The sequence below is a fragment of the Petromyzon marinus genome, chromosome 42 (assembly GCF_048934315.1).
Source record: "Petromyzon marinus isolate PM22_M1 ecotype Great Lakes invasive population chromosome 42, UKy_Petmar_22M1.pri1.0, whole genome shotgun sequence".
NCBI lineage: Eukaryota > Metazoa > Chordata > Hyperoartia > Petromyzontiformes > Petromyzontidae > Petromyzon > Petromyzon marinus.
Window position 1 is genome coordinate 10,933,032 of NC_133708.1, and position 13,346 is coordinate 10,946,377.

General features: G+C 45.6%; 1 protein-coding gene across 9 annotated transcripts in view; it reads right to left on the reverse strand.

The window, feature by feature from the left end:
* Positions 1 to 13,346, reverse strand: part of LOC116951137 (uncharacterized) — an 85,280-nt gene that overhangs the window by 31,420 nt on the left and 40,514 nt on the right. For 6 of the 9 annotated variants that reach the window (XM_076073517.1, XM_076073519.1, XM_076073523.1 and 3 more), the window contains exons 11-13: positions 3,502 to 3,606; positions 2,371 to 2,406; positions 296 to 499 (exon numbers count right to left, since the gene is read on the reverse strand). In XM_076073517.1, coding sequence (XP_075929632.1) covers positions 296 to 499; positions 2,371 to 2,406; positions 3,502 to 3,606 — 345 coding nt within the window. The remainder of the gene's footprint in view (positions 1 to 295; positions 500 to 2,370; positions 2,407 to 3,501; positions 3,607 to 13,346) is intronic. The other 3 variants (XM_076073516.1, XM_076073518.1, XM_076073522.1) reach the window with 3 other exon arrangements.

Genomic DNA, 13,346 nt, shown 5'->3' on the forward strand with positions numbered 1-13,346 from the left:
CAATTTCATTTCAGACAGCTGAAATATACAACCTTGGTGCAAACCTTTACATGAGGCTTATTTGTCGACTTGGGTTTGGTCTTCCTTTACACATTGCAATTCATATTCATAGTAGGTTTGAAGACATCGTCATGGCCAAATGTCACCGACGGCTCGCACCTTGCCACCGTTTCATTACCTCTTCTGTCAGATTCCGCAACTTCTGCCAATTCATTTCTGGGTGGAGGAGGGGAGGGGGGGTGGTGTGCTTCAATGTGACATTATAAGGCGCAGGAGACCAAGCAAGCGTGCGTACCTCTTGTGGCTGGGTGCACATGTAGATCTGTGACGTGTGATCAGACTGCACATCTTGCTGCTGCATGTAGGCCGCTGCCTGCACCGCCGACTGTGCCGCTTGCTGGAGTCCATTAAATGTGCCCTGCTGACAAGGCGGCGGCTGTTGCTGCTGTTGCTGCTGCTGTTGCTGCTGCTGCTGCTGCAGAGACTGCACTGGCACCTGCTGCAAAGGGTCAATTCCACGAGCACGAGAACATTATTAGCGGCCTGGGTGGTGGGAGGGCGGCCTGGGGGCAAGGTAAAGTTAACAGCTCAGTGGGCTTTACCTGGTAAAATAAGCATTCATAGATATTCATACACTTTGCACCCCTATCGTGTTTTCGTACTGATTGTTGTCGCAACTTTATGATCCGCCCCAACTGGACATCTGTGAAAAAAGAGCTTCAAAGCTCATCGGATTTATCCCGCATAAATATTCTTATTCCGAAGTTTTTTTTTTAGTTACGAGACGCGATTAAGCTTTGGCCCGGAATGCGAACGTGCTCAACGCACAACGCAGATGGGTGAATTGTTCACGACGAACAAAACCACGACGACATAAAACACAGGCACATTTTTTGGCTAAAAATGCTCCCTGCCTGTGAGCGCTGAGTACAGAATAATGCATTGTCGTCATATAAACCGGGGTAACAGAGTAATGCTTAAGTGCAGCTTCTACGCATGGCAAGTTTCTAAATGTTACCAATAATGTTTAAGCTCTCCCCATGCCGTGCAAGTCATCAGCCCCACATTTCAACCACACAGGTCAGTGTGGGTTGGTGAAGGGGGCTTCCAGTACTGTTTCAGATATCACTTGCCACTGTAGCTGGGAAGCAGACCGAAGTCGTTGTATTAATAAACGTAGACATGGAATATGGATTAATAGACAGTATGTATACATCTGTACGATAGCAACGTAGCAACGCATTTGTAATATATATTTTAAAGCAATTGGCAATGTTTCGGTTCCTGAAGTATATTCAAGTAATTTCATAGACGAGATGCTTTTTATTGCTAGTCATATATGAAGGCCAATTCATATGTTCAAAACCTGAAATTTGGAAAATTGCAACTTGGCACTAAAAACACTGTGGGATTTATTTAAATAGACATGACTCACTGCTGCTAGTCACTGTGACATAAAACAAATCCAGAATACTATGAGCCAATAATGTTTGTGTGTAAACGCGCGTGACGTCACTCCACGTCGACCAGCCCCCCTCATTAATAATTATGAACAGGTGGGGTCTTCCACATGGACCCTCCCCCCACCGTCATGAATAATATTTTCGGGTGACGTTACTCCACATGGAGAACTCCCCCCCCCCCCCATTAATAATCATGCGCAGGTGACGGCACACCACATCTAACAGCTCCCCTCATTAATAATCATTATAAGGTGACATCCTCCAAACGCCCCCCCCCCTCATTAATAATCATCAGCGGGTGACGTCACTCCCCAGGGGGGGGCGAGGCGCCTCCTCCACCCTCCTCAGTGTCAACTAACAACCCTCACTACAAAGGCAGAACCCTCACGTCACGTGATCTCCGTGACACTGTTGAGACGTAGAAGTAAAACGGACGTCATGATGAACCAGGGATTATAAACTTTAAATGAAATAAGTCTGTCGCCACGGCCTTACAAATTGCACACTAAAAGATGCAATGAATATCACGTCGCGGTCTGATTTTCGCTTGAATATTTCAGATTTACTGCAATACACCCGTTCTTGGAGGGGCTATAGGCAAGTTACAATATAATCTGCTTTATACAGCCATTACAGAAAAAAACATGTCCTTTATTTTGCATAAAAAGCATTTATATAAAAAAAAAATCACATTAGCATCATCAAATTGTACAACTTTCTTGAGACCAATCTTCAGTTTTTTTTTTTATTCAGCTCAATAGGGTTTAGTAAGGCCAAGTATTTACTTTTAACATCCACCCAAAACCAGAGGAAAAAGGAGCTTTGGTCTTTTTAATCAAAGGTCACTAATTACCATCATATTCTTATTACATTATCCTGTGTAACGTAATGTGTAATTAATATCTACCTGTTGAGGGTGAGCCATGTAGTAACAATTTCCATACTAAAAGGAAACAAATCCAAAATAATAATTCAGCGAGGGAGCAATGTACACAGACATATGATGCACCGCATTAATGCAATCGTATCATCGAGAAAAATCGAATAAGGATAATGCAGAGCATCGCATATGTGGTCATGGAGAGGGCAGGGTTACATAGACATGGATGCATCGGATTGTTCACAATGTTCCAGGAACCTAAGAGGCAGGATAGTCACCTCCCTTTCGATTGCTGCAGGCCTCTCTATGCAGCGTGCCATGCAATTTGTATCGCAGTTCTGCGACAAGGCCAGACCGATAAGTGATGAATGCCAAAACACTGCGCGCAGCTTTGGCCATGAAAGGCTTATGGTTACTTGGAAGGACAAAGTGATTGTGTCCCCTTCGACTCCAGAAACTGAATTTAGTATATTAAAGGGATTATTTGCCAGCATGCACAACCCGAGATCGGACATCTCAATTAGGTTAATGTCCCGGAGATGGATATTGTCAAACACTGCGGAAAGGAAAGTTTCTATTCCAATCATCCAACGCAAAAAAAAACAATTGCATGTATTTCGTATGGCATTTTGGGAGGGATGTTAATTTATTCATTTTAAATTGTGGAATACACATATATGAAGATTCCACTTCGCATTTCATCGACTGGTCAGGGGTGATATGGCCAGCAACGTGGCCACCTGCCATTGTTCCCCTCGATGATAACGTTCACATACTGTCACCAGGAACTTATTTAAAACCGAGTTGGCTGAGAGGAGACGCAGAGCATGGTTCTAATACCACTTTCTACTGACATTAACCATGGCCGGGAAATTAACTCAGGTCACCGGATTCAGAGAGGAGTGCACTCAACAACGATGCACCAATTTCTACTGACAAGCCAACCCACGCATGCATGCCCTGAGAGGCTGCAATATATAAGTATCTAATCTGGCAGCCCAGTTTGAATCACTGTAAGTCAATGAAATCGCAACCCACAATTTCCCTTACTACACAAAATGGATTGTTCCCTTTAACTTTAATACTGAAAATTACAGGAGCTGCCAGTACAACGTGCTTGGACCGGAAAAGGACAATGATAAAAAAAACAAAGCTAACCTGTTGACCATGCTGACAAGGTGCTTGCTGCAGGGGAGGCTGATCTGATGGGAAAGGTTGCGAATATGGCTGGGGCAGACAGCATGTCTGCAAAAGACCTGGAGACTGTTGGCAAAAAATAAGCGTCGATAAATGACAACGATCTTGCACTGAATGAATTTGTATTCATAAAAATAATATCTAAGACAATTAAAGAACACGCTATCATGTGGAAATACAGTTGGGAGTGGCACCGTAATAGTGGTGCAATATATATCACACAGTCAGTGATTTTTTTATAACCACTGATATGTTAGCTTCTGAATTAACGTATTCTGCAAAATTAGCACCACCACATTAAATGTAACTCTGCAACTTGCATCACTTACTGATCGAGGCCAAAATATAAAGAGCAAAGATGAGCAACAAAAACAAATCGTTAAGACATTCAAAGAGATGTTAAAGAGAAGAAAAAATGTAGCACGCGAACAAAAGCGGTGTTACTGTCAATGACACGTATCACTTAATTCCAGACCGATTAAACAGCAATAATACTCTTTACCTTGGACACCGGAAGGAAAAAAGTGGGAAAACCGTAAAAGTTGTCAGGAGCAGCAACAGGTGGGTGGAGGTGAGGAAAACCGTTGGGATGACCGAGCAGCATTGTCTGCTGCACGTAAGATGGCCCAGGCATGCCGACCTGAGCCTGGTAAGCCTGGGAGAAATTGTCCAGCGTGGAGCACCGGTGCAATCTTTTGGAAGCAGACCAGGGGTCATTGAAGGTGGCGCAGGGGAAGTACGGAGGGTACGACTGCACAAGCGGGTTCGGTTGAAGCTGGTAACCATGCATCGGGACGTAGGAGGGCTCTGCGGGGTACTCGGGCATGGGACACCTCCTGTAGTCGCCCTCCTGTGTCCTGTCCCCAACGTCGCAAGTTTTGGGGTCTGAGCCGCCAACCGGCAGGTGGGGGGAGGTGGTCAGCCCGTGATCGGTCACCACCACTTGTGGCCTCTCGACCAGCTCAAACTCCTCCACCTCCGAGTACACGTCTTCCGTCTCATCGTCGGAGTCGTCCGTGGGGCTAGGGAAGGTGAACACCGAGAAGCTGCCCACAGAGCCGTCGCAGCTCAGCAGGTACAGGGGAGATGTGAAGGGAGTCGAAAGCTGTGCGCCACCTACCGCTTGCGAACCGTCCGCGCCACCTACCGCTAGCAAACCGTCCTTGGTCGTGGCGCCGTCGAGTGCTCCGCCGCTGGCCGGGGCAGCCGACGACGCGGCATTGCCCGGCGGCTCGGGCTGGGGTGGCTGGTGCGCTGCTCTCCCGGCAGCCTCCCAGTGCTCCACCCGAGAGGGTTGGTATCTCGCCTCGACCGCCGGCTGCACCACAATGGGGGGTCCATGCCGCTCGGAGCACGGGGCAGCGGGGGCCGAGTGGGGGACCGACTTGATGGGCGGGGCGACTGAGCATTGTCCGGTGGCCAAATTCAGCGAGTCGAGGGTGGCGCTCGTGGGATGGCAATAGCAGGCGCCGGCTTGTGGAGACGGGCAGTAAGGGACGTGGCACACATGCATGGCTTGCTGCGTGCTGACCAGGAGGAAGGGGGAGGCAGGGGGAACTCCGTAGGCCATGCCGTGGACACCCGGGACAGGCTGCATGACGAGCTTTTGCGCCGGAGGAAGGACGTGGTATACGAGCGGGTACTGAAAGCTCTGCAACGACGGCGGCAGAAGCTGAGCGGCACCGCCGTCGGACGAGCCGGCGGTGCCGGGAAACTGCTGCCGCGGCGGAGCACTTGGAGGGCTTCCAGACAACCTGTCCGACGGCGGGTGGGCGTATATGGACGGAGGCTGGTAACGATGCCCCGGAGCGACTCCGCACCGCGCCGGGGTCGGGCGAGGGAAGGGCTCGTCCGGCTGGCCATGAGCGGCGTAGGCGTAACAGCCGCAGTCGGGAGGATGGCCCAAGGGATTCTGCCTGCTTTGCGCACCGTGCCGGTCGTGCGCGAAGGGTGGTGGCTCGCTGGATGATCGCTGAGCGGCGAGGCGCTGCATGCTAGCCAACGACAGCGCGATAACCTGCGAGTAGCAGTGCTTAGCTCCCCGCGACAGGGCGCGGCTAACAGCCCGGCGGATGGGGCGAAAATGCTGCGCTGGTGCCTCGAGGATTGATGTGCTTCCGCGTCTATGCAAGTGATGGTCTATAGGAAGAAAGCCAAGCTGGGAGGAGGAGGAGGAGGAGCGACGTGGAGGGGGTATTTCAAGAGAGGCTAGCTGAGCCGCGTCCTCAAGCCGCTAACAAGTGTTGGTGGGGGGACAGGACCGAAATATGGGAGGCGAAAAGGAAAATGATATAATGCACACAACGCCAAAAAAGAAAGTGTTAAATTTAAACCGCACGTAACATCCGGCCAAGGAAACCTGCACAGCCCTGCTGACATTGTGATAAATAATACGGAGGTATATCGATTCAAAATAAAAAGGGGTGTTCACAGGCTACATTCTGAATATGGAAGGCCGAGTGCGGTAACATTTATTCAAGCAAAGCAAAATGAAAAATAAAAATGCATGATAAATAAAATTACAATTTATACATATATAAAACATACAATGTTTAAAAACCACCTCAATAAATCATAAATGTGTGATATTGCTTTGTTCACCAAATTATATAATTGCAATTTTTATTTATTTATTATACTGCACAAAAATGTATTTGTGAAATTATATACCCTTTGCCTAGTGACCAGGTACCAATCGCCACACGACTGTAGAAGCTATAAATGTAGGAAGCTTCATGAATGCTTAATATGCTTGGGCAGATAAATTGCCATTAAGTTTATATTATTGGTGCAATAACACGTCACGGCATATTTTGTACAGACATTTAAATGTAAGGAACATACCCCAACAGAGACCTCTCCGCGTGTAGGTAAAAGCAGTGGCGATTGCAATACAAGTGTGTACAGTGTGGTCTGCCAATGAATACTAATACCTGGGCCTAGACGTCAAGCCAAACTGACCATTACAAATTCTGCACGGTAATCGTTACCAGACTGCAGTCATGGCCCATAGTCTGGGCCATATAATCTAATGACTGCCACGAGTGTAAAACTGATGACTTCTCTTTTTTCCTCATGCACATAATGCATTTTAATCGGCACGAAAACAAAACATAAGCCTGCAGTAATGCACTTGCCAAAGGGACAAAAAAACGTGCTAGACACCACTGAACACTATTTGTTTTAACCTTGTCATTGTCACATGTGTAAATGTGAACGTCTACCATGATAATGAATTTGGGGAGTGGTGGCAGAGTGATTGGCAGACTGCACTATAACACCGGCAATCTGAGTTCGATATATGGCCAAGGCTAACATCAACGGCGATTGATATCAAAAAGGTTGTGGGCACTCTTCCCCCCACTCACCATCCCTCAATGGCCAGCATGGTGAAGTATAGTCAAACAACCCTCATGACTGGCACAATATTCTGTTGAATATAGGCTAAAAGTAATCATTCTATTTAAATCATATATAATATTAAAAATCACTAATAACCAATATCATGAGAATGCGATTGGAATATTATGCCGAATAATTTAGAGTGAATACGTGGTCAGTCATGGGGGGGGGGGGGGGGGTGGTTATACTTCACCACACTAGTCAGTGTGGGTTGGTGAAGAGGAGGGGAGGTGGATCGTAGCGCAGTGCGCTGACCATTCCACCGCCACTCCCTCCTCCAACACCCCAATGCGGTGTGGCGTCTATGTGAATTCATCCCCATCTATTGTAAAACGGCGATGCCAAATGTCAACGCAGAGAAACATAAATTCCTGGCGTAAACGCTGGCCCGGTCTTTCGTGAATTCCAAAGCCAGAACGTTCTGCATCAGTGTGCAATATGCATGCACGCGTGCACGCTCTGTGCACGCGTGTATGCATTGAGAGACGGGATGCAATGTTCCTAAACAATTCAACAGGGGGAGAATGCGGAGAATAAAACCCCTTCATTTAAATCAGAAGCACAATAGTGAGCGCATACAGTGCAGAGCCAAAAGCCTTTCACTTGCGGGTAAAGGGGGACATTTTATTTTTCGATTTAAAGCTTTCGTGACTGCAGGGATTCATCTTCTTGGTTCTTTCGGTACAGTCACGTAGAATGGAAATAAAATAATAAAAATAAAACATAATAAAAAGATGTACATTTTTTATTGTATTTCCATTCTACGTGACTTTACCGAAAGAACCAAGAAGAGGACATTGTATTGTTATACAGGGATATTGTAACAGGTCCCAAACCCCTGCAATGCTGGCTGTTTAATGCTTAGAAATGCACGATGCTAATTCCCAAACTAACACGGCCAATAAACGGAAGCAAGAGCTAATTTTGGAGTAAAAACGACTAGTTACTGTAATCCCCTCCAGTGAAGCTGTCAGCATTGCCGCAGCCTTTGTCCAAAAGCAGCTCTGCTCCACAGCCCCCGCGGGTACGCGTTTACCAGATGAGCAAGTGCCGAGTCGACAATTAGGCCAGGACAGAAGAGCAAGTTCACAGGCACGTGCGTGCATCGCCGTCATCGCCTTCGTGAATGCCAAAGTCAAGCGCTCAGGAGCAAAGCCAATCTAATTTTAATGGATACGTCGCTGGCGGCAGGCGAGGTGGTGAACGCAGGAAAGGGGTTGCAGAGGTTTCGTGTCCCCGATTGTGCAAGCTGAGCAGAAAACGGCGCACTCCTTTAACATTGCTCCAAGGTCAAGCGAGATCCCCCGCTGCAGCAAAGGACTAATTGGAAGGCACGGCGAACGGTGCTGTGGGATAATTGTGGGATAATTGTGGGATAATTGACATGCGCGTGCCAACGGGGCAGCAGTGCTTCCGAGCGCAAAGAGTAGGGAGATTTAAGGACAGCGAGGTTCAAGATGATTGTCGCACGAGACGGGGGTTCCAAATGAGTTACCACTTGAGATTGTGCCACAATGCATGGGGCTTGCATGCAGCTATATCCAGCTACATGCTTCCATACGCTGGTTACAATATTAGTGACGCTAAATTCGAACCCTTCCTCTGCCAAAACATATAAGACATGCTGTCATTCACGAACACGAGTCTCTCGACTGAGATAATAAATCAGCACTTTTGTCAATCCACTGTTAGATGAAGTTCTGCACACATCGTGGTAGAAAGAGGATTTTTTCAAACAAAATATTTCACAATATGGCTCAATGCGGGCTGGTTAAGGATGCAGGATCCATTCAGATTTCACTCGCCACTGATGTTAGCCTTGAGCCAGAATCAAACTCAGGGGTCCATAGTGCAGTGCACGCTAACCAGTGGACCACCGCTCCCCTCCTCTACTTGAGTTAGATGTAAATAATTCTTAAACTATGGACACAACATTTGTAAATCACGACCCAGAGGACTCAACTAAGCAATATCGTATAACATTCTTGGTCAAGCGGCGCAAATGACAGATTCTGGGGGGCACAGAGCAATGAGCCAGCACCTTGGTTTGGATCCTGGTTTAAGCCTTACGTGATTAGACCAGGTCCGTATGTATGCATTTATGTTGGACTTCGTTAGCGCCGTACGTAGCCACACCACGCTAATGAGAGGTGCGGTTCGAGTGTCGCAAGTTGAAGATCTCAGTGCAAAAAAAAACCGCATCGGAATATTACATTTGGCTTTTTGCTTAACTTGGCATGAGGTTTATTAAAGTAACTTGATAAGTAAAATTTCGATTTAAAGCTTTCGTGACCGCAAGGATTCATCTTCTTTGGTTCTATCGGTAAAGTCACCACGTAGAATGGGAAAAAAATAATAAATTGATAAAATAAAATAACGCAATAATATTCTCACGACGGCCTTCATGAAGGCCGCTTGTGTTGTGGCCGAAACGTCGTGAGAATATTATTGTGTTATTTTATTTGATAAATTTATTATTTGATTCTCATTCTATGTGGTGACTTTACCGAAAGAACCAAAGAAGATGAACTTGATAAGTAGTTCTGCGACATTAACCTCTAAGGACTTTTCCCGACACACGGTTGGTGACACACCTGCTAGCTTGCAAGAGTTAAAAATGCAAAAATCATCTCATGACGTCATGCGGAAAACACAATTTGAAAATAAGCGGGGGCAAATGTAAAAACCGACGAATACACGAGAACACTGATACTCTCTCACCTGAAGACGGTTGCTTGTGCTGTAAATCAAAACGTCGTGATTTTCTTTTTTTTTATCTACGTGACTTTACCGAAAGACCCAAAGAGCATGAATTCCTGCAGTCGCGAAAGCTTTAAGTCAAGATTGAACACTAAATGCTATGAAAGTTCTCTCCAAAGTTGCCAACAACAAAAGTCAAGAAAATGTTAACCACATTAAAAAATTTTTTTTAACATTTATATTGTAATCTATACAAAAAAGAACCTTCCATGGTGGGAAAGTTCAGGACTGCAGTATTAAGTTACGCACATATGTGCTGAGTTTTGACAACTGCAATGCACAGACGACACTATTCTTGGCGTCCAAAATCCCTTTCTGAAGTGCAGTCACGACCTTTGCCGTCACATCGCAAACCGGCCTTGGCCGCTTGTAGAAACGTACAATCGTCAAAAAAAATAATTATACTTAACACACAGATGAATACAAAATGTTTGTTTTACATCAATGTGGGCAACCATTCATGCCAACATAACTGTGGCCACTGTGGGAAAAGTTCCTTAGAATTTAACACCATGTGGAGGTTGCTCAGAGGTCGTAGGAATTATCTTGCACCGATGAGAGTCTCCGTTTGAATCCTAGGCGTACGCCTGCGATTAAAACGGGGTTCCCAAGTTTAGCGAGTTGCTAAGTCTCAGTCTGGTCACCAATTAATGTAAGAAACAAAATCAGCACACCGAATGTGGTTCTGCATTTCATTTGGCTAAACTCCAGGTGTGAGGATTACAAGCGTTGGTCTGGCTGTTACGGAACAGACATTACTCTCGTTCGACAGGACAAGTGGGAAAAAGTTCCACCCTCTGTGTGGACCAGAAGTCAACGGAAGTCATCTCAGAGATAGCGTTGGGGCTGTTCCTCTCACTGACAAGGGTAACGCACTACTTTGCAAGATATATTAATCGAAACCCCATCTCGTGACGTGCCACAAAATTGGGGGAGAAATCACGTGAATAGAGCGGTGACAGCACATAAATGTGCGCCCAGTGGTGTGCGTGAATGGCCGCGGGCATTAAAAAAACGTGGAAAAGACGCGAGCCGACCACAGAGGGCTTTACAAATTACCATGCATCTGCTCTTTGGGGGCTGACGCGGATTTCCGCCACGTAATAACACAAAGCAGACCCATCTGTTCTAGATCAGCAGGCCTTAAAAGCGCACACAAAGTGGGTGTAGTCTTTAAAGGCACGGCTGTGACCTATAAAACTTGAACTCCCCAGGGTCTCCCCTTACCCTCATCCCCAGACGTTGTTCACCCCCCCCCTTCAACTCACTTTTGTAACAGAGGTCCAAATGAAAAGCAAGCCATGACTCTTGGCCGTATTTCACTGCAAATTACATTTGCATCAGAGCTTCACATCGAAGGCGCTGTATCGGAGATGTCATCCGTGCCATTGTGCGCACATGGCCATTTCTCTATGGCAACGCAACATTCGACTTGCTCTCGTGTCCAGGCAACGGCTTTTTTTTTTTCTCAATGCGCCTATATAACCTTCAATCACTTGCCGAGGCACAGATAACATTGCGTGCGTTCGCGTAAAATGCCAGTCGGGTCACAGTACCCCCATTCATTGACTAAAAAATGACAGTCATGGCAAGCCGTTGCCAAGCCTCGGCCCAACTCGACAATTTAAGCAGCGATTACGTTGTTTCACATTTACTGTGTAAAAAATATATATATATAAACCCCGTTTTTTAATGGAATACTTTCTGCAGAAGCTCTCAAGCATTGAAACATATTTATGGTCAACATTGCGATTGAATTACAGAGTACAAAGTAAATTTCTGACCGAACAGGCCAGACAGTAAAACGAATGATTCAACCCATTTCAGAGCAGGGGTGAAGTTATTCACCCTGTCAGCACTTCAACGCATTGTCAGGATGCAGAGTCATTATTTGATTCACAGAGCCAAGGACTATTTTATACTTTTCGTTGTGTATATAGTAGCAGTGGCTGCAGGGGTGAAGAGAACCAATAACACACCACATATGTTCATCTAAAAACAAAATATTCTTAAACATGTGATTCGCTATACGTATCTTGAGATTGAGAATCAATATTCATCGATGAATTGATGCACAATTTTAAACCGACATTTCAGCGTCAGGGAAGCGGGGCCTAATTATAATTTATAAATAGTTTATGGAAAAAAAGGTCAGTGCATATAGATGAGTGCAAACGAAGGCAAAATTATGCAGCTATGACTCGCATGCGAGAGCAAACAAAGTCAATACCAATATCTACTCCATTCATTTTATTTAAACATTAATTATCTCTGTTCAACCGTGCTGGTTATCTTATGAATGTTCTCTGTCATAGTAATGTGGAGTTTCCACAACTGGGCATGGAGCCATAAAAAGCATAGAAAAAAAAGGGCTGCGATTTTTGTGACGTACGTTCCAAATAATAATGATTAAAAGTTCTTTTGACGCCTACCTCTAATCAACCCGGCACAAAAAATATATAGTTTCATACACTGCAAATATACATTCCAGTCCTGTAATCTTACAGTGTCGGGTTAGGTCAAGACATTATGGGTACACACAGCCCTTACATAAGGTCACTTAAGGTTAAACCTAGTTATAGCATGTGATATGCCTGAAATGTGCTTAATGCCACGCTCATTAGGCTACTGTGCAGGCCGTATAGCCCTTAGCACACTTGCTCAAATCATGTTGCAATCCAAACACGTCTGTTACAGAACCCGTCTCAGTCGGCTCCAACCTGGTTTACACTCAGAGCAAGTTAATACAAAACTGTTTCATCGAATGGTGACACCATATTGTGAGAATTCATCCAAATGTTAAGGGAACGAGTAGTTCAGGATAATAACCTTTATTTATCCTGGATAAATCTGACGAGCTATGAGGCTCTTTTCTCAGAACGTTACAATACAAAAAAGCGACAGGAGTTCAAGTTATAGGAAAGGTAAGAAAATCACTAAAAGTAACTAAACTAAAACTATTTTTATGTTACCAGGTAAAGCCCACTGAGCTATTGTGTTTTTCTTCCAGAAGCGACCAGGTCAAAAATGACAGCTCAACAAAGTGGTTTATCACATTGAAATGTACAGCAGCCAAATAATGTAGAAATACTTTCCTCTGCACATCCACACAACTACAATATCCTGTGGATGATAAGAGGATCCGGAAAGTAAGTCGCACCCCAAAGACAAAGATCCCTGATGAAGGCCGGCATGGCACACGAGTTGACCAACACCACGTCCGGCCGTGGCACTCATTTAAGGCTGAGTTGACCTAAGGGGAGGCCCAAGAACCGATTCAGATATTTGTCACCGATATTGGCTGTGAACGGAAATTGAACTCTTTCACTACAGCAGTGCACACGGCCGACTGTGGTGGTACCTGCTTGAACTACAGCAGTGCAAACCGACTGTGATGGTTTGTGGTATCATTACAGCAGTGGCTAGTGACTGTGGTGTAACCTGCTATCACAAAGGCAGTGCATAATGACAGTGGTGGTAGCTGCTATGATAACAGCAGTGCATACTGTGGTGGTACATGGTTTAACAACAGCAGTGCATACTGAATGTGCTGGTAGCTGGTATGATTACAGCAGTGCATACAGTGGTGGTACCTGCTTTCCCTGCAGCAGTGCATGCATACTGTGGTGTAAGCTGCTATGTAT